The sequence below is a fragment of the Ascaphus truei genome, chromosome 1, assembly GCF_040206685.1.
Source record: "Ascaphus truei isolate aAscTru1 chromosome 1, aAscTru1.hap1, whole genome shotgun sequence".
Taxonomy (NCBI): domain Eukaryota; kingdom Metazoa; phylum Chordata; class Amphibia; order Anura; family Ascaphidae; genus Ascaphus; species Ascaphus truei.
This window is the reverse complement of record NC_134483.1, coordinates 8,396,069-8,423,616: the sequence shown is the minus strand read 5'-3', so window position 1 is coordinate 8,423,616 and position 27,548 is coordinate 8,396,069. Positions and strand designations below refer to the sequence as shown.

Sequence of the window (27,548 nt, the reverse complement as noted above, 5' to 3'; positions counted from 1 at the left end):
GACTCTGATTTTAGCCAAACCTATAGAGGGCTTACAGCCGCAAATGAGTAAAATGATAAATCATGTTCTTACAGCAGCCCGCTGCTCGATTGCCGCGGCCTGGAAAAAAAAGTCAATGCCCCTCCTGACAGACAGTATTGAGAAGAATTAGGGAAATTAAGGTAATGGAACTCCTTTCGGCACAACTTAGCCAAACAGTAGATACATTTCTCAAGATCTGGGAAATATGGCCAGAAGACTGACAATTCCAAGGAACGAACCTAGTAGCTCTGCTTTGTTAGCCTCAACCCTCCCGTCCTCCCTTCCTCCTCCCCCTCCCCTCCTCCTCCCCTCCTCCTCCCCTCCCCTCCTCATTTTAAAGGGATACACAAAGAAGCGGCCGCTTCTCTAATGAGATGTGAAAAGGATACACTAATGCTACCAAAAGAAAATGGAAACACAAGTAAAGAAGACAAAGGCATAATGTTTAATGATTATTGCAAATGTTTTATTTCTCTTTTATTTCTCTTTTCTTATGACTATGAGCTTGTATTCCTTATAATGTAACGTGTATTGTACACACACACACACACGCACACACACACTAAACATTTTTGATTTCAGTATTTCGTTCAGTTTATTAATTCCTCTATCACAGATATGTTATTATTGTAGTGTAATACAAAATCTTTGCTTAGCTGTACTCTAAACCCTATTATTATTACCGGTTTTATTAGTAACACCTCAGTCCGAGGCTCCCTCAGGTGATACAAGCCCTTGGTTAACAAGCAACATTTTACATAAATCCCATCAGCCATTGTAAAAACCTCCAGACATTTTCTAATTGTAATACAGATGTTAAATACATTTTCCAAGGGGTATGTGCTGCAGTTAATCATCGGTATAACTTCAATCCAGGAATGCGATGCTGAAAAGTTCTGAGAACCCACTTTCTGACTTGGTGCTTAGCCAGCAAACTGCTTCCCTTCCAGAACTATTCAATCGCTTCTTTTAAAAGGAGGGATACGATTGCACCAACCTATTTGGGGGACCAGAATTCGGTTTCAACTCTTACTCATCTGGCCAAAGTCATTGGATTCCGGAAGTCCCAAACACCAATATATATTTCATCAGAAGCCCCCCAATGCATCTACAGAACCATCAGAAGCCCCCCAATGCATCTACAGAACCATCAGAAGCCCCCCAATGCATCTACAGAACCATCAGAAGCCCCCCAATGCATCTACAGAACCATCAGAAGCCCTCCAATGCATCTACAGAACCATCAGAAGCCCTCCAATGCATCTACAGAAGCCCCCCAATGCATCTACAGAACCATCAGAAGCCCCCCAATGCATCTACAGAACCATCAGAAGCCCCCCAATGCATCTACAGAACCATCAGAATCCCCCCAATGCATCTACAGAACCATCAGAATCCCCCCAATGCATCTACAGAACCATCAGAATCCCCCCAATGCATCTACAGAACCATCAGAATCCCCCCAATGCATCTACAGAACCATCAGAAGCCCCCCAATGCATCTACAGAACCATCAGAAGCCCCCCAATGCATCTACAGAACTATCAGAAGCCCCCCAATGCATCTACAGAACCATCAGAAGCCCCCCAATGCATCTACAGAACCATCAGAAGCCCCCCAATGCATCTACAGAACCATCAGAAGCCCCCCAATGCATCTACAGAACCATCAGAAGCCCCCCAATGCATCTACAGAACCATCAGAAGCCCCCCAATGGATCTACAGAACCATCAGAAGCCCCCCAATGCATCTACAGAACCATCAGAAGCCCCCCAATGCATCTACAGAACCATCAGAAGCCCCCAATGCATCTACAGAACCATCAGAAGCCCCCAATGCATCTACAGAACCATCAGAAGCCCCCCAATGCATCTACAGAACCATCAGAAGCCCCCAATGCATATACAGAACCATCAGAAGCCCCCCAATGCATCTACAGAACCATCAGAAGCCCCCCAATGCATATACAGAACCATCAGAAGGTCCCAATGCATCTACATAACCATCAGGTCTCAATGCCTCTATAGAACCATCAGAAGCTCCCAATGCATCTACAGAACCATCAGAAAGTCCCAATGCATCTATAGAACCATCAGAAGGTCCCAATGCCTCTACAGAACCATCAGCAGCTCCCAATGCATCTACAGAACCATCAGAAAGTCCCAATGCATCTACAGAACCATCAGCAGCTCCAAATGCATCTACATAACACTGCTGCCTGTTCTGTGTATTAGTGCAGAGTGTCCTGTGTGTGACACACTGCTGCCTGCTGTGCGTATTAGTGCAGGGTGTCCTGTGTGTGTCACACTAGCAGGGTCAGTGCTGCTCTCTCCGTATCTCCTGATACACCGGGTCCCCCACCCTCAGCGCCCCTGTTTTCTCCACTCCGTAATACTGCCCGAAGAGCGGCGAATTCTTGTGGACGTGGCTCATGGAGGGCTCACACATGCGGAAGGTCCTCAGTGTGTCCAAAGGCTCCTTGCGGGTCAGCACCCCAGTGTCAGGGTCAACGGTGGTAAGGATGCAGCGGCCGCACGCCATGACCCTCTTCAGCCTGGTCGTCCCCACCTTCACATCATCCCATGTGTCCTCCACGAAGGGCTGGCACCCGGACACCACGATGCAGGGCCGGAAGTTCCCCAGCGTGACCGGCTGGGAGAGACGCCTGTTGAGCTCCTCCAGGGAGGCCTCGGAGAGAAGCATGACGGGGCTGGCGTCCGGATAAGCGATGACATCAGTTTCCCGGAACAGCTGATCCATGTCTTTGGACCTGCGGGGCTGCATCCCCCCGGACTCATAATGCACCAGGTGGTAAGGCTGGCTGCTCTTGAAATAGGACGTCAGCCAGCGGGAAGCTTCCTCCCCACTGTCCCTCCCCTGGATGTCTGTCCCGAACACTCTGCAGTCCTTCACCTTGTTGCTCTTGGGGAGAGACACGGGGACCAGCAGCTCCTCCATCCCCGGTGCCCCGAGGCTCATAGAGTCTCCGCGGTCACTCACGGAGATGAGGACCATACGAGGCTCCTGTCGGCCCGTCACCATATGCCCCTCCTCCGTCACCACCAGCCACTGCCTGTCCCTCAGCTCGCCGCTCCTCAGCCCCAGCACCGTGCACTCCGCCTCCTGCACGGACACCCCGCGGCACGACTTGACGGGGTAAACCAGGAGCTGCGACACCGTCCCCACCTGACGCAGCTCCACGTGCTCACCGCGCCTCCTCCACCACATCCAGGAGGCTGCTGCCGCCGCCAGCCCCAACCCGGCGGCGCAGAGCCAGGGCAAACGCTGGCGCGGGAGGGACTGCAGGGCGGATCGCAGAGCTACGGAGACGCTGGCAGCGCGGGAGAGGAGAGAGTCGGACATTTCCACCGGCGGTTCCTGCAAACCTGGACTTTTGGTTGAAGGATTGTCTAAGCTCCTTGTGTCACCTTCTGCTGAGACGCACCGCGCCGGTCCCCTCGGTGTAGGAATCACTTGGCTCCTTGCATCCTAAAATGGCAAATATTGTTTATTATTATTCACCTTAATGTCATTTTCAATGAGTTTTAAAGCGGCAGATCAAGCAATGTCCCACATGTGTTTTTTTTTATAAATCAGTTCTGTGCTATGAGAAAATGCTTGTAGCATTTAAAAAAAATGTTTTTTTTTTTTTTTCAACCAAAAATGTTTTTATTGAGCACATGGTACAGTTAATACAGTATGTGCCAACCCATTGTCATACATACATGTTACCATGACTACTCATTTTTTATAGATGAACCACAACTGACGTACTGGGGAGACATACTGACGAACAAAACCCAAGACAGGGAACGAATAGGGAGGGGACAGAGGGGGGGGGGGGAGGGAGGGAAAGGGCAAGTGGAGCAGTCCCACGGTGTTGTTGATTCTCCGGAGCGTCGCAGGAGGAGCCCACCATTGGCGGACCTCAGAACGGGCTATCGACCCACGGATCCCGACCTTCCTCTGCCCCTATGGCCATATTGTGGCTAACCGCTTGGTCCCTCTATCTGTCCAACCTAGCGTCGCGTCTCGTTTGTTTAGAATGTAGCCGTCTATCTAGTCCAATAACTACCTACATCAGAGGAGAATGCGACAGTAACTATCAAAGCAATATATTAGAGGCACTGACCCCTGGGATATCGATTTGGGCCAACCATGGCGTCCAAACTTTTAGGAAATTTGTGCCGGTGTCGTTAATCAGACTCGTTAACTGCTCCATCCGACAAACATACCAAATTCTATTCCTAATTTGTGGGATATTGGGTACCTCGGGCTGCCTCCACAATGCTGCGATTTCACACCTCAGGGCTGTTGCAAAATGTGCAACTAATTTGTGTGCCGATCCGTTTAGCTCCGGGGTGCGTCTGGCCAGCAGAAACAACCAGGGGTCCAAAGAGATCGTACAGCCGAGAATTCTCTGGAGCCAATTCCTGATGTCTTCCCACAGTGGGGTTAACTTGGGGCAACCCCACAGCATGTGTAGCAAGTCTGCCTGTTCTCCACATTGTTTGGGGCACAATGGGGAGTCATTTCTGACAAACTTAGATAATCGTATGGGGGTCAGGTACCATCTCATTAGGACTTTATACGCATTCTCCTTTAATGTGGTGCAAATAGAACTTTTGGATGCGTCTGTAATGATATAGTCCCAGTCCTGGTCCTCTACTGTCTCTCCCAAGTCCCTCTCCCACCTGGTCCTGTAACTCAACACCTCGTCTTCGTCGGTCGCTGGGGAGACTACCTCTCTGTATAGAAAAAATGGAGAGTGAACTCCAATGTTCCAATGCTGCAATCATATAAAACGCAAAAAAGAAAAATGCAATCACTGTCCAGGAGTAACTAGGAATGTCTTTAGGCAGGTGTGAGATAATAAGTATAATGAAATAAAGTCAAGATGGCTATGAAGGTATGGGCACACCAGTCGGGGGTTAATATGCAAATGTGAACCAAAGATACAAAGCAGTGAGACCGCAGCCACATCAACTATTGATCAATAATAGTCCCAATAATGCTAACCTGACCCGACTGGTAATCCTGCCACCTATTCAGCCGTGTATTGCAATGAAGCAAAAAATCCCCTCCAACCTGTATGAGGCAGGGGAATCCCAGCTGCAGAGGAATCAAAGAACCTGGGTGCTCCTTTGCTGATCTGCCGATGGACACCGCAACTCATCTGCTGCCTGGCGTGTATGCCAAACCCTCAGCTCACCGATGTTGATGACGTAGGGGCTGCGTCTCCGAAGGCCACGGCCGCGCTGTACTGGGGTCCCACGGGTGGTGCGATCAAGCCCATAGATGACACTGGGGCTCCATACCTCAAGGCAACCAGCCGAGCTGTGACTCAGGCAGATGACGTGTAGGCCGTGTCACAGGGTTCGCCGGCTGTGTTGCACTGGGGTCCCCGGGTAGAGCGCTCCAACCCTCCGATCACACTGGGTCTGCCTCCAGAAGGAAACGGCCGTGCCGGGACTTAGGGTACTGCATGCAGGGTGTTGCTGTAGCGCAGATTAGCTGGATACCGCCTCCGTTCAGTGTTGATAGTAAACACCTGTAGCCTCAGAGACTGCTGTGTGCTCCATACCAAAAGGGTAATACGAGGTAGGAAAGGCGGATGGTCACTACTCCTAGTAACACTACAAGCTAGTAAAATAAACTTACTTTATTAAGAAAAAAAGGTAGGACATCATAGTAGAACCACTTTGTCCCATGCTAGGGATGAAACGCGTTAGAGTGGTTCTACTATGATGTCCTACCTTTTTTTCTTAATAAAGTAAGTTTATTTTACTAGCTTGTAGTGTTACTAGGAGTAGTGACCATCCGCCTTTCCTACCTCGTACCTCTCTGTATAAACCGGAGATAAGTCCACTGGTATCTGTCCCTCTGGAACAGAGCTGTTCAAAATTAGTGCGCGTAGGGCGGTTTGGGAATTTAGCGTAGAATGCCCTTAACTGGAGGTACCTAAAGAATTCTGAATTTGGTACTGCTTTTTCAGATTTAATTTGCTCAAAAGTTTGTATTGCTATTCGTCCCTCCAGGTGTAATAGCCGTGTATAGCCCTTCTGTTTCCAGATTATAAAGTCTTTACTGTGCAGGCCCGGAGCGAAGTCAGGGTTGGCCAAAATTGGGGTCATCAAGGAGTGCTGCCGCGTAAGGGCAAATCTATACTTGCACGTGTCCCATACTGCTAACGAGCCTCTGACCGCGGAGAGCGGATTGCTCATGGTTTTATGCACCATTTTTGGTAGCCATATTAAGTCTTGTAGTGCCACCGGGGCACAACAGTCAGACTCCAGTTCCACCCAGCGCTTTAGTCCAGGGTGGGTATGCCACTGGGTAATTTGGGATAATTGAGCCGCTCTGAAATACGATAACAAGCAAGGTACCGCTAACCCTCCTCTTGTTGTGGGCTGAATAAGTGTGCTAGTTTTAATGCGGGGGGTTTTATTACCCCAGACGAATTTCACCATTGCTGTTATGGAACAAGAACCACATTTCTGACTCACCCCCCTCTCTCCTTTGCAGCTTCTGCCTGTCAGATTTTATTCCCAGCTGCATGGAGTCTGCAGACACATACTGTGCCTGTGTAACTTGCAACAATGTTGCACTCCTTGCCTGCGAGCATGGAATCAGTGAGCTGCTACAGCAGTTTCTGAGATCCTCACCAGAATGGGCTAGTCTGCCCCCCCTCCTGTTTGTTCAGACATGGTCTGCCCCTAGACCAGCGGTGCGCAAACTGTGGGGCTGCTGGTGGGGGGACGCGGGGTTTACAGAGGCCCCGCGCGCTTCCCGAAGGCACTTAAATTAAGTGCCGGGGGAGCTGCAGGGCCTCTGTAAACCATACTTACCCGTGACTCCGGCGGCTTCCTTCTTGCGTCGCCATGGCAACGCGGCGTCAAAATGACGCCGCAAGGTAATGTGACGTCACGTTGCTATGGCAACGTGACGTCATGACGCCGGAGGGCGGGTAATTGGTGGTTAGGGGGGGCGCGGAAGAGAGGGGACCGCCGGCAGGGGGGCGCAGGGAAAAAAGTTTGCGCCCCCCTGCCCTAGACTATTCCTTTACCCACACTGCACCTCACTTCCTTTTCCACCCTGGAGACAGTGAGTAAAGAACCCCTTCTCTGTTTATCCCCCTTGGTGAGGCCATCTCTTTTTACCGGTTCCTAACTAATAATCACCACTACATACCATCCACAAGTAACTGTACCCTGCTACCTTTTCCCAATAAAGTGGAGGAAATATTACAGGACTTGGAGTGATTTAAAAGGGAACTGTGTTAATGCTATCGGGAGCCATTCATACCAAACGTGACCCTGGCTTCAGAATAATTGCCGACTGCAGCCGGAGGATGTCTTCCCTAATTACAGGGATCGGCAGGGTCTGAAATAGGTACAGGATTCTGGGGAGGAGGTTCATTTTGAGAGTCTGGATCCTTCCGATCCAGGATATGCTGTACCCTGCCCACTTCCGGAGATCCTCCTTCAGAATCCGTATTAGTCTGGGGTAATTTGCTTTATATAGGGTGTCAAATTGCTTTGTGATATTAACCCCTAGGTATTTAATAGAGGAGGTTTGCCATTTAAAGTTAAAGTTCACCGTGATCAATTTTTCAGTGACTTTAGGTAGGTTTATGTTCAAGGCCTCTGATTTTGCCTGATTGATTTTGAACCCCGAGACGGCATTAAATTCCCCCAAGATACTGAAGACATTTGGCAAAGAGGTGAGGGGCTGTGATAATGTAAGTATCACGTCATCAGCGTACAGGGTCACTTTATGTGGCTGCTCCCCGATTTGGATACCTGCTATATTTGGGCTTAGGCGTATATGCGCTGCAAGGGGCTCAATGCAGAGTGCAAAGAGAAGGGGGGATAGAGGACATCCTTGTCTGGTGCCGCTCTGAATCAGGAATTCTCCAGACGGGAAGCCCTGGTGCCTGGCCCTCGCTGTCGGCCCGTGGTACAGAGTGAGAACTGCCTCCACCATTCTCCCCCCCAGTCCGAACTCCCCAAGCGTCTCTCTCAGGTAGGCCAGTCTATTCTATCAAATGCTTTCTCTGCATCAAGGTTAAGCATCATCAACGGAATATTATTCTTTTGTGCCAGGTCTATCAAATCTATAATTCGTCTAGTGTTATCAGATGCCTGACGCCCACAGATGAACCCTACTTGATCGGGGTTGACCACCCGCGGCAACACCTGATTAAGGCGATTAGCCAGTAATTTGGAGAAGATTTTTGTATCTGAATTAATCAGAGAGATCGGTCTATAGCTTTTACAGTCCCGCTGGGTCTTTCCCCTGTTTGTGGATCACAGAGATAGACGCCTGGAGCATCGAGGTCGGGATGGGGGCACCGTCCAGAAATGAGTTACACAATTTTAACAGGCGAGGAGCTAGCAGATTACGGAATTTTTTATAATAGAGATTGGAGAAGCCATCTGGGCCGGGGGCTTTGGATGCTTTCAGTGATTTCATTCCCTCTAGAAGCTCCTCTATAGTGAAGTCCGCCTGTAGTGCGTCCCTCTCCTCTCTGTCTAGTTGAGGTAATTTGGCCTCTTTCAGGAGAACACGGGGAGTGTGATTTCACAGTCCACCCTTTGGGAGGCCCATAAGGCAACTCTGAGAGAACTCATAGGGATCGCGTGTAAGCGGAAGAAGGACGCAAAGATTATACAATTGAAAAAGGAATTGGCGGTCCTGTCAACCCTTCACGAAGATAATAAAAATGCAACGACCCTTAAGGAGTTGTTAGACACTAAAACTAAACTAAACTTACTACTGGCCTTGTGCTGAGAAGGAGCTGTCTTGGTCCAAGCGGAAATTTTATGAAAAAGCAAACAAGCCAGATACCCTACTTGGCAATAAGCTCAGAGACAGAAACTAAGTCTCCCAAATTCAGTCTATTCGGACAAGGAAAGGTGATCTCACCTCAGACCCTAAATTGATAGTGGAGGAATTCAGAGCTTACTATGAGTCCCTCTATGACGGCGCGAAAGTGGTTCACAATAACACCACTCAGGCCCGTCTGAAGACGTTTTAAAAAAAAAAAAAATGTTTTAAAGACATTTTGAATGTTTCTAATGTAGGAAGAATTTCCAAAGTGACAGCCCCTTTCCCTTCTGATAGGCTCTGGCTCTTGAGACCAAACCTCTCCCTAGCAGAGCATCAATTGTATCTAGTAACTGCCCAGTCAATCATATTCCAGGAACTACATTGCCCAGAATGCTGTGCAAGAACTGAATTAAATAACCCTGAGCAAGCGATCGATTACAGGAGAACGGAGCGATCGGCAGCTTAGCTAATCACTTGTCAGTGTGCAGATTGTATTGATGGACATATTGAATGGGGAAAAAATATATATATTTAAAAAAAAACGGGGGTAGGGAGAGGGAGGGGGGGAAGAGAGAGAAGGGGGGAAGAGAGAGAAGGGGGGAAGAGAGAGAAGGGGGGAAGAGAGAGAAGGGGGGAAGAGAGAGAAGGGGGGAAGAGAGAGAAGGGGGGAAGAGAGACGGGGGGAAGAGAGAGACGGGGGTAGAGACTGGAGGGGGGAGAGTGAGAGACGGGCGGGGGGGGAGAGTGAGAGACGGGCGGGGGGGGGGAGAGTGAGAGACGGGCGGGGGGGGAGAGTGAGAGACGGGCGGGGGGGGAGAGTGAGAGACGGGGCAGGGGGGGAGAGTGAGAGACGGGCGGGGGGGAGAGTGAGAGACGGGCGGGGGGGGAGAGTGAGAGACGGGCGGGGGGGGAGAGTGAGAGACGGGCGGGGGGGGAGAGTGAGAGACGGGCGGGGGGGGGAGAGTGAGAGACGGGCGGGGGGGGAGAGTGAGAGACGGGCGGGGGGGGAGAGTGAGAGACGGGCGGGGGGGGAGAGTGAGAGACGGGCGGGGGGGGAGAGTGAGAGACGGGCGGGGGGGGAGAGTGAGAGACGGGCGGGGGGGGAGAGTGAGAGACGGCGGGGGGGGGAGAGTGAGAGACGGGCGGGGGGGGGAGAGTGAGAGACGGGCGGGGGGGGGAGAGTGAGAGACGGGCGGGGGGGGGAGAGTGAGAGACGGGCGGGGGGGGGAGAGTGAGAGACGGGCGGGGGGGGAGAGTGAGAGACGGGCGGGGGGGGAGAGTGAGAGACGGCGGGGGGGGGAGAGTGAGAGACGGGCGGGGGGGGGGGGGGGGAAGAGTGAGAGACGGGGGGGGGGGAGAGTGAGAGACGGGCGGGGGGGGGGAGAGTGAGAGACGGGCGGGGGGGAGAGTGAGAGACGGGCGGGGGGGGGGGGGGGAGAGTGAGAGACGGGCGGGGGGGGGGGGAGAGTGAGAGGACGGGCGGGGGGGGGGGGAGAGTGAGAGACGGGCGGGGGGGGGGGAGAGTGAGAGACGGGCGGGGGGGGGGAGAGTGAGAGACGGGCGGGGGGGGGGGAGAGTGAGAGACGGGCGGGGGGGGGGAGAGTGAGAGACGGGCGGGGGGGGGGAGAGTGAGAGACGGGCGGGGGGGGAGAGTGAGAGACGGGCGGGAGGGGAGAGTGAGAGACGGGGAGGGGAGAGTGAGAGACGGGGAGGGGAGAGTGAGAGACGGGGAGGGGAGAGTGAGAGACGGGGAGGGGAGAGTGAGAGACGGGGAGGGGAGAGTGAGAGACGGGGAGGGAGAGTGAGAGACGGGGAGGGGAGAGTGAGAGACGGGGAGGGGAGAGTGAGAGACGGGGAGGGGAGAGTGAGAGACGGGGAGGGGAGAGTGAGAGACGGGGAGGGGGAGAGTGAGAGACGGGGAGGGGGAGAGTGAGAGACGGGGAGGGGAGAGTGAGAGACGGGGGAGGGGAGAGTGAGAGACGGGGAGGGGAGAGTGAGAGACGGGGAGGGGAGAGTGAGAGACGGGGAGGGGAGAGTGAGAGACGGGGAGGGGAGAGTGAGAGACGGGGAGGGGAGAGTGAGAGACGGGGAGGGGAGAGTGAGAGACGGGGAGGGGAGAGTGAGAGACGGGGAGGGGAGAGTGAGAGACGGGGAGGGGAGAGTGAGAGACGGGGAGGGGAGAGTGAGAGACGGGGAGGGGAGAGTGAGATACGGGGAGGGGAGAGTGAGAGACGGGGAGGGGAGAGTGAGAGACGGGGAGGGGATAGTGAGAGACGGGGAGGGGAGAGTGAGATACGGGGAGGGGAGAGTGAGAGACGGGGAGGGGAGAGTGAGAGACGGGGAGGGGATAGTGAGAGACGGGGGGGGGAGAGTGAGAGACGGGGGAGGGGGAGTGAGAGATGGGGGAAGGGAAGTTAGAGGGGGGTAGTGAGAGAGGGGAAGTGAGAGAGGGGGGGGGGAAGAGGGAAGGGGGGAAGAGCGAAGGGGGGGAAGAGTGAATTGGGGAAGAGCAGCCATTTAGTGGGCCCTGGAAAGCAAAATCTTTGTTGATCGATCCCGGGAGAACGAATCGATCGGCAGCTTAGGTAATTCGTTTTCAATAAAGCTAATCAAAGGCGCATGTATAAAAAGATATACTGTGTGTATATTAACGTGCTGCGGGATGGCCTCCTGACAGGCTTAGTAGTGCTTTTGTTGGATAGCTGTACACAAGCTCACAGGCCTCTCTACATAGGGATATAGGGTAATATTATTATTAGATGAAGGGGGAAAAGCGAGACGGTGAGGGGGAGTGAGGGAGGGGGAGTGAGAGACGGTGGGGGAGGGAGTGAGAGACGGTGGGGGAGGGGGAGTGAGAGACGGTGGGGAGGGGGAGTGAGAGACGGTGGGGGAGGGGGAGTGAGAGACGGTGGGGGAGGGGGAGTGAGAGACGGTGGGGGAGTGAGAGATGGGGGGAGGGGGGAGTGAGAGATGGGGGGAGGGGGAGTGAGAGATGGGGGAGGGGGAGTGAGAGATGGGGGGAGGGGGGAGTGAGAGATGGGGGGAGGGGGAGTGAGAGATGGGGGGAGGGGGAGTGAGAGATGGGGGGAGGGGGAGTGAGAGATGGGGGGAGGGGGAGTGAGAGATGGGGGGAAGGGGTAGTGAGAGGAGGGGGAGGGGGGAGTGAGAGGAGGGGAGGGGGAGTGAGAGGAGGGGGAGGGTGAGTGAGTGGAGGGGGAGGGAGTGAGTGAGAGGAGGGAGTGAGAGGAGGGGGGGGAAGAGACGGGGGGGAAGAGACGGGGGGGGAAGAGACGGGGGGGGAAGAGACGGGGGGGAAGAGACGGGGGGGAAGAGACGGGGGGGAAGAGACGGGGGGGAAGAGACGGGGGGGAAGAGACGGGGGGGAAGAGACGGGGGTGGGGGGGGGAAGAGACGGAGGGAGACGGGGGGGTGAGACGGGGGGGGAGAGACGGGGGGGGGAGAGCGGGGGGGAGAGACGGGGGGGAGAGACGGGGGGGGAGAGACGGGGGGGGAGAGACGGGGGGGAGAGACGGGGGGGGAGAGACGGGGGGGAGAGACGGGGAGGTTGAGACGGGGGAGGGGAGAGTGAGAGACGGGGAGGGGAGAGTGAGAGACGGGGAGGGGAGAGTGAGAGAAGGGGAGGGGAGAGTGAGAGAAGGGGTAGGGGAGAGTGAGAGACGGGGAGGGGAGAGTGAGAGACGGGGAGGGGAGAGTGAGAGACGGGGAGAGTGAGAGATGGGGGAGGGGAGAGTGAGAGATGGGGGAGGGGAGAGTGAGAGATGGGGGAGGGGGAGTGAGAGATGGGGGAGGGGGAGTGAGAGATGGGGGAGGGGAAGTTAGAGGGGGGGACGGAGAAAGGGGAAGTGAGAGAGGGGGGGAAGAGTGAAGTGGGGAAGAGTGAGAGACGGGGAGGGGAGAGTGAGAGACGGGGGGGGGAGAGTGAGAGACGGGGAGGGGAGAGTGAGAGACGGGGAGGGGGAGAGTGAGAGACGGGGAGGGGAGAGTGAGAGACGGGGGGGGGGAGAGTGAGAGACGGGGAGGGGGAGAGTGAGAGACGGGGAGGGGAGAGTGAGAGACGGGGAGGGGAGAGTGAGAGACGGGGAGGGGAGAGTGAGAGACGGGGAGGGGAGAGTGAGAGACGGGGGGGGGAGAGTGAGAGACGGGGAGGGGAGGAGTGAGAGACGGGGAGGGAGAGTGAGAGACGGGGAGGGGAGAGTGAGAGACGGGGAGGGGAGCGTGAGAGACGGGGAGGGGAGAGTGTGAGAGACGGGGAGGGGAGAGTGAGAGACGGGGGAGGGGAGCGTGAGAGACGGGGAGGGGAGAGTGAGAGACGGGGAGGGGAGAGTGAGAGACGGGGAGGGGGAGAGTGAGAGACGGGGAGGGGAGAGTGAGAGACGGGGAGGGGAGAGTGAGAGACGGGGAGGGGAGAGTGAGAGACGGGGAGGGGAGAGTGAGAGACGGGGAGGGGAGAGTGAGAGACGGGGAGGGGAGAGTGAGAGACGGGGAGGGGAGAGTGAGAGACGGGGAGGGGGGAGAGTGAGAGACGGGGAGGGGAGAGTGAGAGACGGGGAGGGGGAGAGTGAGAGACGGGGAGGGGAGAGTGAGAGACGGGGAGGGGAGAGTGAGAGACGGGGAGGGGAGAGTGAGAGACGGGGAGGGGAGAGTGAGAGACGGGGGGGGGAGAGTGAGAGACGGGGGGGGGGGGGAGTGAGAGACGGGGGAGGGGGGAGTGAGAGATGGGGGAAGGGAAGTTAGAGGGGGTAGTGAGAGAGGGGAAGTGAGAGAGGGGGGGGGGAAGAGGGAAGGGGGGAAGAGCGAAGGGGGGAAGAGCGAAGGGGGGAAGAGTGAATTGGGGAAGAGCAGCCATTTAGTGGGCCCTGGAAAGCAAAATCTTTGTTGATCGATCCCGGGAGAACGAATCTATCGGCAGCTTATGTAATTCGTTTTCAATAAAGCTAATCAAAGGCGCATGTATTAAAAAGATATACTGTATATATATTAACGTGCTGCCGGGATGGCCTACTGACATGCTTAGTAGTGCTTTTGTTGGATAGCTGTACACAAGCTCACAGGGCCTCTCTACATAGGGATATAGGGGTAATATTATTATTAGATGAAGGGGAAAAGCGAGACGGGAGGGGGAGTGAGGGGAGGGGGAGTGAGAGATGGGGGGAGGGGGAGTGAGAGATGGGGGGAGGGGGGAGTGAGAGATGGGGGGAGGGGGGAGTGAGAGATGGGGGGAGGGGGAGTGAGAGGGAGTGAGAGATGGGGGGGAGTGAGAGACGGGGGGGAGGGGGAGTGAGAGATGGGGGGAGTTAGAGACGGGGGGAGGGGGAGTGAGAGATGGGGGAGGGGGAGTGAGAGATGGGGGAGGGGGGAGTGACAGATGGGGGAAGGGGGAGTGAGAGATGGGGAAGGGGGAGTGAGAGATGGGGGGAGGGGGAGTGAGAGATGGGGGGAGGGGGAGTGAGAGATGGGGGAAGGGGGAGTGAGAGATGGGGGAATGGGAAGGGGGAGTGAGAGATGGGGGAAGGGGGAGTGAGAGATGGGGGAAGGGGGAGTGAGAGATGGGGGAAGGGGGAGTGAGATGGGGAAGGGGGAGTGAGAGATGGGGGAAGGGGGAGTGAGAGATGGGGGAAGGGGGAGTGAGAGGAGGGGGAGGGAGGGGGAAGAGACGGGGGGAAGGGATGGGGGGAGGAAGAGATGGGGGGGGAAGAGATGGGGGGGAAGAGATGGGGGGGGAAGAGATGGGGGGGGAAGAGATGGGGGGGGAAGAGATGGGGGGGGAAGAGATGGGGGGGGAGAGATGGGGGGGGAAGAGATGGGGGGAGGAAGAGATGGGGGGAGGAAGAGACAGGGGGGGGGGAGAGACGGGGGGGGATACGGGGGGGGGATACGGGGGGGGAGACGGGAGGGGGAGTGAGAGACGGGAGGGGGAGTGAGAGACGGGAGGGGGAGTGAGAGACGGGAGGGGGAGTGAGAGACGGGAGGGGGAGTGAGGGACGGGAGGGGGAGTGAGAGACGGGAGGGGGAGTGAGAGACGGGAGGGGGAGTGAGAGACGGGAGGGGGAGTGAGAGACGGGAGGGGGAGTGAGAGACGGTGGGGGAGTGAGAGACGGGAGGGGGAGTGAGAGACGGTGGGGGAGTGAGAGACGGTGGGGGAGTGAGAGACGGTGGGGGAGTGAGAGACGGTGGGGGAGTGAGAGACGGTGGGGGAGTGAGAGACGGTGGGGGAGTGAGAGACGGTGGGGGAGTGAGAGACGGTGGGGGAGTGAGAGACGGTGGGGGAGTGAGAGACGGTGGGGGAGTGAGAGACGGTGGGGGAGTGAGAGACGGTGGGGGAGTGAGAGACAGGGGGAAGTGAGAGACGGGGGGAAGTGAGAGACGGGGGGAAGTGAGAGACGGGGGAAGTGAGAGACGGGGGAAGTGAGAGACGGGGGAAGTGAGAGACGGGGGAGGGAGAGACGGGGGAAGTGAGAGACGGGGGAGGAGAGACGGGGGAGGGAGAGTGAGAGGGGGGAAGTGAGAGGGGGGGGAAGTGAGAGGGGGGAAGTGAGAGGGGGGGGAAGTGAGGCGGGAATTTAGAGGGGGGAAGTGAGGGGGGGGAGTGAGGGGGTGGGAAGTGAGGGGGGGTGAAGTGAGGGGGGGTGAAGTGAGGGGGGGTGAAGTGAGGGGGGGGAAGTGAGGGGGGGGAAGTGAGGGGGGGGGAAGTGAGGAGGGGGGAAGTGAGGGGGGGGGAGTGAGGGGGGGTGTAAGGGGGGGAGTAAGGGGGGGGGAATGAAGGGGGGGAGTGAAGGGGGGTAGTGAGGGGGGGTAGTGAGGGGGGGGGGAGTGATGGGGGGGGAGTGAGGGGGGAAGACTGAAGGGGGAATATGGAGGAGGGGGAGTGAGAAGGGGGGAGTGGGAGGGGGAGTGAGAAGGGGGGAGTGGGAGGGTGAGTGACACGAGTGAGAGGGGGGAGAGGGAGTGAGAGACAAGCCCAGTCAGCCCTCTCCTTACAGAAGCACTGGAGCTGCGTGGCTGGGTAACACATTGCAGGCCCCTCTGGCCGTTAAGGGGTTAAGACAATGGCGTTAGTGTTAGAGACGGGTAACCAGACAGACAGCAGGATTCGTACTTACGTTCCGAGGTCCCTCACCCCAAATAAGTGTGTCCCCGTCCCCACCCCAGCGCCTGCAGACTTTGTGCTGTAATCTGCACCAGACAAAGTCCACTGCACAGTGAGGCCAGAAATGGGAGAGGCAGAGTCCCACCCTCCTGTCCCCGCCAGTCACAGGGAAGCAACATACAAAGCACACGCACAGCACACGCACAGCACACGCACAGCTCTGCAAAGCATGTTCTGTATATAGTATCATTGGAACATTCACATGTGGCAACTATACATAGCAAAATACCATTACACAACAGCACACTCACTGTGCCTGCAAGCACTCACCTCTGCCCACACTCACTGTGCCTGCAAGCACTCACCTCTGCCCACACACTCACTGTGCCTGCAAGCACTCACCTCTGCCCACACACTCACTGTGCCTGCAAGCACACTCACCTCTGCCCATACACTCACTGTGGCTGCAAGCACTCACCTCTGCCCACACACTCACTGTGCCTGCAAGCACTCACCTCTGCCCACACACTCACCTCTGCCCATACACTCACTGTGCCTGCAAAGCACTCACCTCTGCCCACACACTCACTGTGCCTGCAAGCACTCACATCTGCCCAGCCACTCACCTCTGCCTAGACACTCACTGTGCCTGCAAGCACTCACCTCTGCCCACACACTCACTGTGCCTGCAAGCACTCACCTCTGCCCACACACTCATTGTGCCTGCAAGCACTCACCTCTGCCCACACACTCACTGTGCCTGCAAGCACTCACCTCTGCCCACACACTCACCTCTGCCTGCAAGCACTCACCTCTGCCCACACAGTCACTGTGCCTGCAAGCACTCACCTCTGCCCACACACTCACGGTGCCTGCAAGCACTCACCTCTGCCCACACACTCACTGTGCCTGCAAGCACTCACCTCTGCCCATACACTCACTGTGCCTAAAAGCACTCACCTCTGCCCACACACTCACCTCTGCCTGCAAGCACTCACCTCTGCCCACACAGTCACTGTGCCTGCAAGCACTCACCTCTGCCCACACACTCATTGTGCCTGCAAGCACTCACCTCTGCCCATACACTCACTGTGCCTGCAAGCACTCACCTCTGCCCACACACTCACCTCTGCCTGCAAGCACTCACCTCTGCCCACACACTCACTGTGCCTGCAAGCACTCACCTCTGCCCACACACTCACTGTGCCTGCAAGCACTCACCTCTGCCCACACACTCACTGTGCCTGCAAGCACTCACCTCTGCCCACACACTCACTGTGCCTGCAAGCACTCACCTCTGCCCACACACTCACTGTGCCTGCAAGCACTCACCTCTGCCCACACACTCACTGTGCCTGCAAGCACTCACCTCTGCCCACACACTCACTGTGCCTGCAAGCACTCACCTCTGCCCACACACTCACTGTACCTGCAAGCACACTCACCTCTGCCCATACACTCACTGTACCTGCAAACACACTCACCTCTGCCCAAACACTCACTGTACCTGCAAACACACTCACCTCTGCCCATACACTCACTGTACCTGCAAACACACTCACCTCTGCCCATACACTCACTGTACCTGCAAACACACTCACCTTTGCCCATGCACTCACTGTACCTGCAAACACACTCACTGTACCTGCAAACACACACACTGTACTCGCAAACACACTCACTGTACCTGCAAGCACACTCACCTTTTCCCACACACTCACTGTACCTGCAAACACACTCACTGTACCTGCAAACACACACACTGTACTCGCAAACACACTCACTGTGCCTGCAAGCACTCACCTCTGCCCACACACTCACTGTACCTGCAAGCACACTCACCTCTGCCCATACACTCACTGTACCTGCAAACACACTCACCTCTGCCCATACACTCACTGTACCTGCAAACACACTCACCTCTGCCCATACACTCACTGTACCTGCAAACACACTCACCTCTGCCCATACACTCACTGTACCTGCAAACACACTCACTGTACCTGCAAACACACTCACTGTACCTGCAAGCACACTCACCTCTGCCCATACACTCACTGTACCTGCAAGCACACTCACCTCTGCCCATACACTCACTGTACCTGCAAACACACTCACCTCTGCCCATACACTCACTGTACCTGCAAACACACTCACCTCTGCCCATACACTCACTGTACCTGCAAACACACTCACCTCTGCCCATACACTCACTGTACCTGCAAACACACTCACTGTACCTGCAAACACACTCACTGTACCTGCAAACACACTCACTGTACCTGCAAGCACACTCACCTCTGCCCATACACTCACTGTACCTGCAAGCACACTCACCTCTGCCCACACACTCACTGTACCTGCAAACACACACACTAACTTTACTCGCAAGTACACACTCATGTACCTGCAAACACGCACTCACCTCTTGATCTGTGTGGTTAGCAGAGCCAGTCTATGCCCCTGTGGCAGCAGATGTGTCCTCCTCTGTGTATCTGAGATAAGGTTAGTTACACAGTACCAGCCACACAGAACATCAGACACAATGTGGCCAGCTGGGGACACAGAACCTGTAACACATGTTTATCTGAAGCTCCGCCCCTATTCTACAGGCCACAGCCCTATTCTACAGACCACACCCCTATTCTACAGGCTCCTTATCCCACACAGGCTCCTTATCCCACACAGGCTCCTTATCCCACACAGGCTCCTTATCCCACACAGGCTCCTTATCCCACACAGGCTCCTTATCCCACACAGCCCCTTATCCCACACAGCTCCTTATACCACACCCTCACCCCTATTGGCCCCTCTTCCCATATAACCCCATTCTGTCCTCTCAGTCCTTGCTCTGCATAGCTTTCCTGTAGCTCCTGTGTGCAGTGTCTATGCCCAGCTACTTTGTCTGTTTTAGCTTTGGTTCCTGTCCCTGCCCCTGTTTGGATTCCTTTTTCTTGAACTTGAACTCTGCTTTGGACTTGACTACGCTGCTTTCTCCTGCCCTTGAACCCTGTCTTTTGGACATCACTACGCTGCTCTCTCCAACCCCTGAACTCTGACACTTGGACATTACCCTCCAACCTCTGGCACCCCGGACTCAGGAAGTATTACGTTAACCCTTACTCATCAGGCCCGGCAACGCTATTACCACACTCCGGGCATGCCCTCACTGCTGTGGGTGCGTGTTATACCCTAACCCACCTCAGTACTGGGGACTGGCCAGGTCTGCGGGCATACAGGCGTTACACCCACAGGCCCATCCCACACAGTTCCTTATCCCACAGGCCCCTGTCCCACACAGCTCCTTGTCCCACACAGCTCCTGTGATGGGGAGGAAAGGGTTAATACCTGATTTGCTATGCATTACTGTTGTTGCCCTGTCCCCGCCATTTGTATTCCCCATTTGCAGGCCATTCCCTGTCTGCGAGGGTAAAAGACAAGATGCATTGCTTGTCATACCCTCTAACCGACACATGATGGCAGATCTTAAATGTAAGGCAGGAGTTTTTTTTTTGTAAGTCCAAGCAGGAATTACTTGGACATCCAGCTGTGATATGGGTGAATGAGCTGGGGCTATTTTTATGACCAAGCCTCAAAGGGCTGTAGTTATTTTTATGACAGAGCCTCAAAAGGCTCTCACAGATTTAGAGTCCCCCTGTCTAAAAGAGTGTCGATTATGAAAAGACCCAGAGACCCAAAATGTATACAATACTGGCATACTGATGCACAGTAGATGTCAGGCTAGTGACACCTTTGAGTCAGAAACCAGACACAGTGGCATCAAGTTATGGGTGTAGCCCAGGTATGCTAAGTGGCATGGGCATCAACCTGACCCATGCACCCTGCCCACCGGACAGCCCTTTTGACCGGTCTTATGAACTGTGGGTAACTTGGCTATTCGTGGTTTTTTTTGTTCCCATGAGGGGATTGGATCCACATGTTAAAGATAGCTTTGGGCAGTCTATAACTGTGGCTCCCCAAGTATCCCCAGAGTGTGATTCCTGAATTTTAATCCATGATGTAAAGATGCAAGACTTTGTTCCAGCACAGCAGCAACCAGTCCAGGAGTGAAGGGGTTAATAACCACATGACTTTTAAAACCAAGGCTATTTCATTCCCTTATTCCAGTAAGTGTTGTTTTCAAGTGCATTCTGCAGATGTCGTGTGTTTTGTCTATTAAGGAAATAAATCACAATTTATTTTGCAACTTGTGAGTGACGTAAAGGATAGGGGAAGCCAGTGTAGGGATATGCGTAGTGGAGCAGCAGGAGAGGAGCGGTGAGTGAGGTAGAGGATATGGGAAGCCAGTGTAGGGATATGCGTAGTGGAGCAGCAGGAGAGGAGCGGTGAGTGAGGTAGAGGATATGGGAAGCCAGTGTAGGGATATGCGTAGTGGAGCAGCAGGAGAGGAGCGGTGAGTGAGGTAGAGGATATGGGAAGCCAGTGTAGGGATATGAGTAGTGGAGCAGCAGGAGAGGAGCGGTGAGTGAGGTAGAGGATATGGGAAGCCAGTGTAGGGATTTACATACAGTAGTGGAGCAGCAGGAGAGGAGCGGTGAGTGAGGTAGAGGATATGGGAAGCCAGTGTAGGGATTTGCGTAGTGGAGCAGCAGGAGAGGAGCGGTGAGTGAGGTAGAGGATATGGGAAGCCAGTGTAGGGATTTACATACAGTAGTGGAGCGGCAGGAGAGGAGCGGTGAGTGAGGTAGAGGATATGGGAAGCCAGTGTAGGGATTTGCATAGTGGAGCAGCAGGAGAGGAGCGGTGAGTGAGGTAGAGGATATGGGAAGCCAGTGTAGGGATTTACATACAGTAGTGGAGCAGCAGGAGAGGAGCGGTGAGTGAGGTAGAGGATATGGGAAGCCAGTGTAGGGATATGAGTAGTGGAGCAGCAGGAGAGGAGCGGTGAGTGAGGTAGAGGATATGGGAAGCCAGTGTAGGGATATGAGTAGTGGAGCAGCAGGAGAGGAGCGGTGAGTGAGGTAGAGGATATGGGAAGCCAGTGTAGGGATATGTGTAGTGGAGCAGCAGGAGAGGAGCGGTGAGTGAGGTAGAGGATATGGGAAGCCAGTGTAGAGATTTACATACAGTAGTGGAGCAGCAGGAGAGGAGCGGTGAGTGAGGTAGAGGATATGGGAAGCCAGTGTAGGGATATGTGTAGTGGAGCAGCAGGAGAGGAGCGGTGAGTGAGGTAGAGGATATGGGAAGCCAGTGTAGAGATTTACATACAGTAGTGGAGCGGTGAGTGAGGTAGAGGATATGGGAAGCCAGTGTAGGGATATGTGTAGTGGAGCAGCAGGAGAGGAGCGGTGAGTGAGGTAGAGGATATGGGAAGCCAGTGTAGAGATTTACATACAGTAGTGGAGCAGCAGGAGAGGAGCGGTGAGTGAGGTAGAGGATATGGGAAGCCAGTGTAGAGATTTGCGTAGGGGAGCAGCAGGAGAGGAGCGGTGAGTGAGGTAGAGGATATGGGAAGCCAGTGTAGGGATATGGGTAGTGGAGCAGCAGGAGAGGAGCGGTGAGTGAGGTAGAGGATATGGGAAGCCAGTGTAGGGATTTGCGTAGTGGAGCAGCAGGAGAGGAGCGGTGAGTGAGGTAGAGGATATGGGAAGCCAGTGTAGGGATATGAGTAGTGGAGCAGCAGGAGAGGAGCGGTGAGTGAGGTAGAGGATATGGGAAGCCAGTGTAGAGATTTGCGTAGGGGAGCAGCAGGAGAGGAGCGGTGAGTGAGGTAGAGGATATGGGAAGCCAGTGTAGGGATTTTGAGTAGTGGAGGAGCAGGAGAGGAGCGGTGAGTGAGGTAGAGGATATGGGAAGCCAGTGTAGGGATATGAGTAGTGGAGGAGCAGGAGAGGAGCGGTGAGTGAGGTAGAGGATATGGGAAGCCAGTGTAGGGATATGGGTAGTGGAGGAGCAGGAGAGGAGCGGTGAGTGAGGTAGAGGATATGGGAAGCCAGTGTAGGGATATGAGTAGTGGAGGAGCAGGAGAGGAGCGGTGAGTGAGGTAGAGGATATGGGAAGCCAGTGTAGGGATATGAGTAGTGGAGCAGCAGGAGAGGAGCGGTGAGTCAGGTAGAGGATATGGGAAGCCAGTGTAGGGATATGAGTAGTGGAGCAGCAGGAGAGGAGCGGTGAGTGAGGTAGAGGATATGGGAAGCCAGTGTAGGGATATGGGTAGTGGAGGAGCAGGAGAGGAGCGGTGAGTGAGGTAGAGGATATGGGAAGCCAGTGTAGGGATATGAGTAGTGGAGGAGCAGGAGAGGAGCGGTGAGTGAGGTAGAGGATATGGGAAGCCAGTGTAGGGATATGAGTAGTGGAGCAGCAGGAGAGGAGCGGTGAGTCAGGTAGAGGATATGGGAAGCCAGTGTAGGGATTTACATACAGTAGTGGAGCAGCAGGAGAGGAGCGGTGAGTGAGGTAGAGGATATGGGAAGCCAGTGTAGGGATATGAGTAGTGGAGCAGCAGGAGAGGAGCGGTGAGTAAGGTAGAGGATATGGGAAGCCAGTGTAGGGATTTGCGTAGTGGAGCAGCAGGAGAGGAGCGGTGAGTGAGGTACACGAGTCAGGCAGCAGTGTTTTGGATGACTTGGAGTTGGAATAGGCGGAGAAGGGGAATACCAACTCGGAGAAAGTTGCAGTAGTGAAACGGAAAGAGTATTAGTTCTGTTTTGGACAAGTTACGCTTCAGCTAACGGTGGGACCTCCAGGAGAGTTCAGGGGAGGAGAGGAAAAATTGGGTGTCATCTGCATAGAAATGATGCTGAAAGACAAAAGATTGTATTAGAAAATCTGTAGAGTGAGAAGAGGACGAAGGACAGAGCCTTGTGTGGACCCCAACAGAGAGAGGGACTGAGGAGCAGGCTCCGGAGAAGGAAACACTGAAGGAGAGGTTGGGTAGGTAGAACGTGAGCCAGGAGAAGGCTGCATCACGGAGGCCAATGGAGAGTGTTCAGGAGAAGAGGGTTATCATGTGTCCCGCGCTCTTCCCCAAAGCATTTAAATTAAATGCCGGGGAGCGCGCAAGGCTTCTGTAACTCACCTTCTCACCGACGGCTTCGGGGTGACGCGTCGCCATGGCGTCAAATGACAATGTGGGGTCATGTGACATCACATGACCCCACGGCGTCATTTGACGCTGGATACAAGGTGGGGGAGCGTGAGCACTGTGGCTGAACAGGCAGGGGGGTGCAGGGCGAAACGTTTGCACACCCCTGGTCTAGAGCATGTAGGGGTGTGTGTGTGTGTGGGTGGGTGTAGAAGTTGGTGTTATCGAGGGTGCAGAAGGTAGAGTGGAGGTTAAAGGTTAGGAGGTGGTGATCACAGAGAGAGGAAAGGGCGTGTTATTTATTTATTTATAAAATATTTTACCAGGAAGTAATACATTGAGAGTTACCTCTCGTTTTCAAGTATGTCCTGGGCACAGAGTTAAGACAAATAGTACATTGTTACAAATACAGTTACATAAATGAGCAGAGTATACATTATATACAAGACATTGCATGCACAGTTAAAGAAAATATATATTATAAGCGAATGAAACAGTTACAGACCAGATTAAAATGTGAGACAGCCTTAGATTTGAAAGAACTTAGACTGGTGGTGGATGTGAGAGTCTCTGGTAGGTTGTTCCAGTTTTGGGGTGCACGGTAAGAGGAGGAATGGCCGGATACTTTGTTGAGCCTTGGGACCATGAACAGTCTTTTGGAGTCTGATCTCAGGTGATAAGTGCTGCAGGTGGTAGGGGTGAGGAGCTTGTTCAGATAGCTGGGTAGCTTGCCCATTAAGAATTTAAAGGCAAGACCGGAAAGGTGAACTTTGCGCCTAGACTTGAGTGTTGACCAATCTAGTTCTTTGAGCATTTCGCAGTGATGTGTGTTGTAGTTGCATTGGAGAACAAAACGACAAATTGAATTGTAGAGGGTGTCAAGTTTGCTAAGGTGGGTTTGAGGTGCCGAGCCATATACTATGTCTCCATAGTCAATAATTGGCATTAGCATCTGCTGTGCGATACGTTTTCTGACCAGGAGACATAGGGAGGATTTGTTCCTGTAAAGTACCCCTAGTTTGGCATAGGTCTTGGTTGTCAGGGTATCAATGTGCATCCCGAATGTTAAGTGGGAGTCAGTGTTAGAGGAGTTAGAGACAGAGCAGGAGAAAACCAGGCCAAGAGAGTGGCCATTGCAGTGCGTAGGAGTGGTGGTCCATTGGGAGAGACCATAGGGGGAGTTAGAGAGATAAGATGGGCACCTGAAGTGGAACTGGAATTGTCAATAGGTATGTTAAAGCTTCCCAATATGACAGTAGGTGTCAGAAGAGAAGAAGCCATGCAGCAAGGTTGTCAAAAAAATTGAGATGTAGGTCAAGGAGGACGATAGATGAGTGACACAGGGAGGGGGGATTAGAGAGACGGACAGCATGGACATCGAGGGGTGAGGGGGAGAGAAAGGGAGTTATGGCATGAAATGTGCAGCTTGGGGAAAGTAGTAGGCCAACGTCTCCGCCCCGTCTATTCCCTGGTCTAGGGGTGGGGCTGAGGGTGAGACCACCGTAGGAGAGTGCTGCAGAAGAGGCGATGTCTGAGGGGATGAGCCAGGTTTCTAGAAGGTTGAAAGAGTTGGAAAGGAATGTCGTGGATTGATGTAAGTTTGTTGCGGACAGATTATGCATTCCATAGGGCAGGGGTGCGCAGTTTTTGGCGTATTCCCCCCCCCCCCCCTGCCTGGGAGCCCCAGCGTTCGCACCCTCCCCCTCGGTTAGAACCTGGCATCAAATGACGTCACGTGACTCCCCCCCTAGCAAATCTTGAGCCCCCCAGCCATAGGGCACAGGAAAAGTGAAGGGAGAAGTGTAATGGGGATGAGGTTGGAGTGATTAGCAGTGCGTGGTGAGGAGAGTAATGTGAGTCATTTGAATGACCCAGGTCTGTCATATACTAGTCATATCTGGGCAGTCTTTAAAACATTGTTAGAAAAGCACACTTATCGGTCTATAACCTTGGGTAAGAAGTATAAAAGAAATAAGTCAAAACCATTGTGGCTAAATAAACAGGTAGGGAGGAAATGGACAAGAAGAGGAAGGCATTTAGATTCTTTAAGTCAGAAGGGACAGAGACATCGTATCAGAATTATAAGGAATGTAACAAAAATTGCAAAAGGGCAATCAAATTAGCAAAAATGGATAATGAAAAAAGGATTGCAATAGAAAGTAAGATCAACCCTAAAAAGTTCTTTAAGTACCTTAATAACAAAAAAAATGAGAAAAATGAGACCCTTTCAGTGTGAGATGGGTAGGCAGATTATTGGAGATAAGGAAAAAGCAGAGGTATTAAACAAATTCTTTGCCTCTGTGTTTACCAGGGAAGACTCAAGTTCAATAGTAGTGCCGCAGGAGGAAGCCACAACCTCCATATTAATGAACAATTGGTTAACTGAGGAAGAAGTTCATAAGCGGCTTGATTAAATTAAATTAAAGTAATTAAGGCACCTGGCCCCGATGGCATACATCCAAGAGTTCTCAAGGAGTTAGGCCTGGGACCCGCTGCGCTCGTTGGCGCGGGCGGCAATGTAGCGAGTTCCCCACCAGCAGGGGAATCCTCGCGAGCCGGTCCCGGTCCCCCCTGGCGGCACAGCTGACTACACGCTGTGGCGCGTCAGCCGCTGGAGACACCAGAGAATGGTGTTTCCTAGCTTCGACGCGTCACGTGGTGTGGCTGTGAGCCAATGGGGAGGGGAGGCTGCGGGAGGAGAGGCTTCGGGGAGCGGGGAGGAGTGTGGAGTGAAAGCAGCGTGAGTGCCTGTCTGTGTGTGTGTCTGAGTGCGTGCGTGCCTGTCTGTGTGTGTGTCTGAGTGCGTGCGTGCCTGTCTGTGTGTGTGTGTGTGTGTGCCTGAGTGCGTGCGTGCCTGTCTCTGTGTGTGTGTGTGTGTGTGTGTGTGTGTGTGTGTGTGTGTGTGTGTGTATGTATGTATGTATGTATGAGTGCCTGCGTGTGTGTGTTTTTTTTACTTACCTGCAGCCCGTGGAGGGAGGGGGGGGAAGAGTAGCGGGTCCCTCCGCTCAAGCCACGCCCCCCCTCCCTGTCAATCCTCCCACTCCCGCCCACCTCCCGCTCCGGCCCCCCACGTCATGGCCACGCCCCCTCACATCATGGCCGCACCCCCCCCCGACCCGTTTGGCCACGCCCCCCGCTACTACTGAAGTTTCCTGTAGACCGCAGATCGCGGTACAGCGAGTTGCACGCGCCGCCGGCAAGCAAGCCAGCCGTGCGGACGCGTGCAACGTGACCTTAGCCTAAAGCTCAGTAATAGCAAAACCATTACATTTAATATTCAAGGACTCCATTTCCACAGGCTCAGTACCACAAGATTGGCATAAAGCAGATGTGGTGCCTATATTTAAAAAGGGAGCAAGATCACAACCGGGGAATAACAGACCTGTAAGCCTGACTTCAGTAGTGGGGAGGCTACTTGAAGGTTTAGTACGGGATAATATTCAGGAATACCTAATAGAAAACAAAATTATTAGTAATAGTCAGCATGGATTTATGAAGGATAGATCTTGCCAAACTAACCTTATTAGTTTCTTTGAGGAGGTAAGTAGGAATTTAGACCGGGGTAATGCAGTTGATGTGGTCTACTTAGATTTTGCAACGGCCTTTGATACAGTGCCACACGAGGTTAGTGTACATGCGCGGCAAAAGCACGAGGGTGGACATATTTGCCGCCCTAGGCCCAGTCCTAATGGGAAATCTGACACAGCAAATAAGTAAATCTGGGAAGAACGCTGATCCAGGGAGTAATCCGATTGTCATTGTTTGGAGTCGGGAAGGAATTTATTTCCCACTTATGAGAGATCATTGGATGATGTGTCACTGGGGTTGTGTTTGCCTTCCTCTGGATCAATATACTGTAAGTATAGATATAGGATAAAGTGTCCATTGTCTAAATGTAGCATAGGTGAATTTGCTAGATGTCTTTTTTCAACCTCATCTACTATATAACGCTCTCTCTCTTCTATATATCCGATCAAAAGAGCACCCAAGAATGGATTTGAATTTCTGTAGGGATCAATATGTATTTTTATATTTAAAATATTTAACATTTTTGATATTCACGGATGTTTCTATTAGATGTATGTTCTATTGCTGTAGATATGCTTAGCTATATATATATATATATATATATATATATATATAATTTTTTTTTTTCTTTTCTATTTATAATATAGTTTTGACTTTTTTTTTATTGAATCATATCCTGTGTTTTTTTTTTAGGGAAGAGGTAGTTTATTTTATACTCCTGTACTTGTGGTTATATTACTTTGTTGATGGTATTATTTACTTATAACTGTCTGTATTTTATGGTGGAATTGTCCGCATTGAATTGTACAGTAATTGTCTGTTTATTTTGTAGACTTTTTGTTAGTACTGTAGCTACCTATTTTCCAGTTGGCAAGATGACTGCCCCGGAGGTCTCCGCAGGACGTCGGACATACTTACGTCATCCCGTGTCGTGTGGCTGCCCTCGCAGTCACGTGGGATTAGTAAAAATGGGCCTGTATGCTGGGTGACGTGAAAATAATTCCGTACAAA

General features: G+C 53.5%; 1 protein-coding gene across 2 annotated transcripts; it reads right to left on the bottom strand.

Annotated features, from left to right (window-relative positions):
* Positions 1 to 465: 465 nt before the first annotated feature.
* LOC142473807 (mitochondrial amidoxime-reducing component 1-like) lies at positions 466 to 18,537 on the bottom strand. Of its 2 annotated transcripts, none has more exons than XM_075580800.1 (2): positions 18,387 to 18,537; positions 466 to 3,510 (listed from the first exon to the last, which is right to left on the bottom strand). In XM_075580800.1, the coding sequence occupies exon 2, from the start codon at positions 3,382 to 3,384 to the stop codon at positions 2,338 to 2,340; it is 1,047 nt and encodes a 348-aa protein (XP_075436915.1). In that variant the 5' UTR covers positions 3,385 to 3,510; positions 18,387 to 18,537; the 3' UTR covers positions 466 to 2,337. The 2 variants fall into 2 exon arrangements, with proteins under 2 accessions (XP_075436915.1, XP_075436947.1); XM_075580832.1 differs by lacking the exon at positions 18,387 to 18,537 and adding an exon at positions 15,975 to 16,104.
* Between the last annotated feature and the right edge of the window lie 9,011 nt (positions 18,538 to 27,548).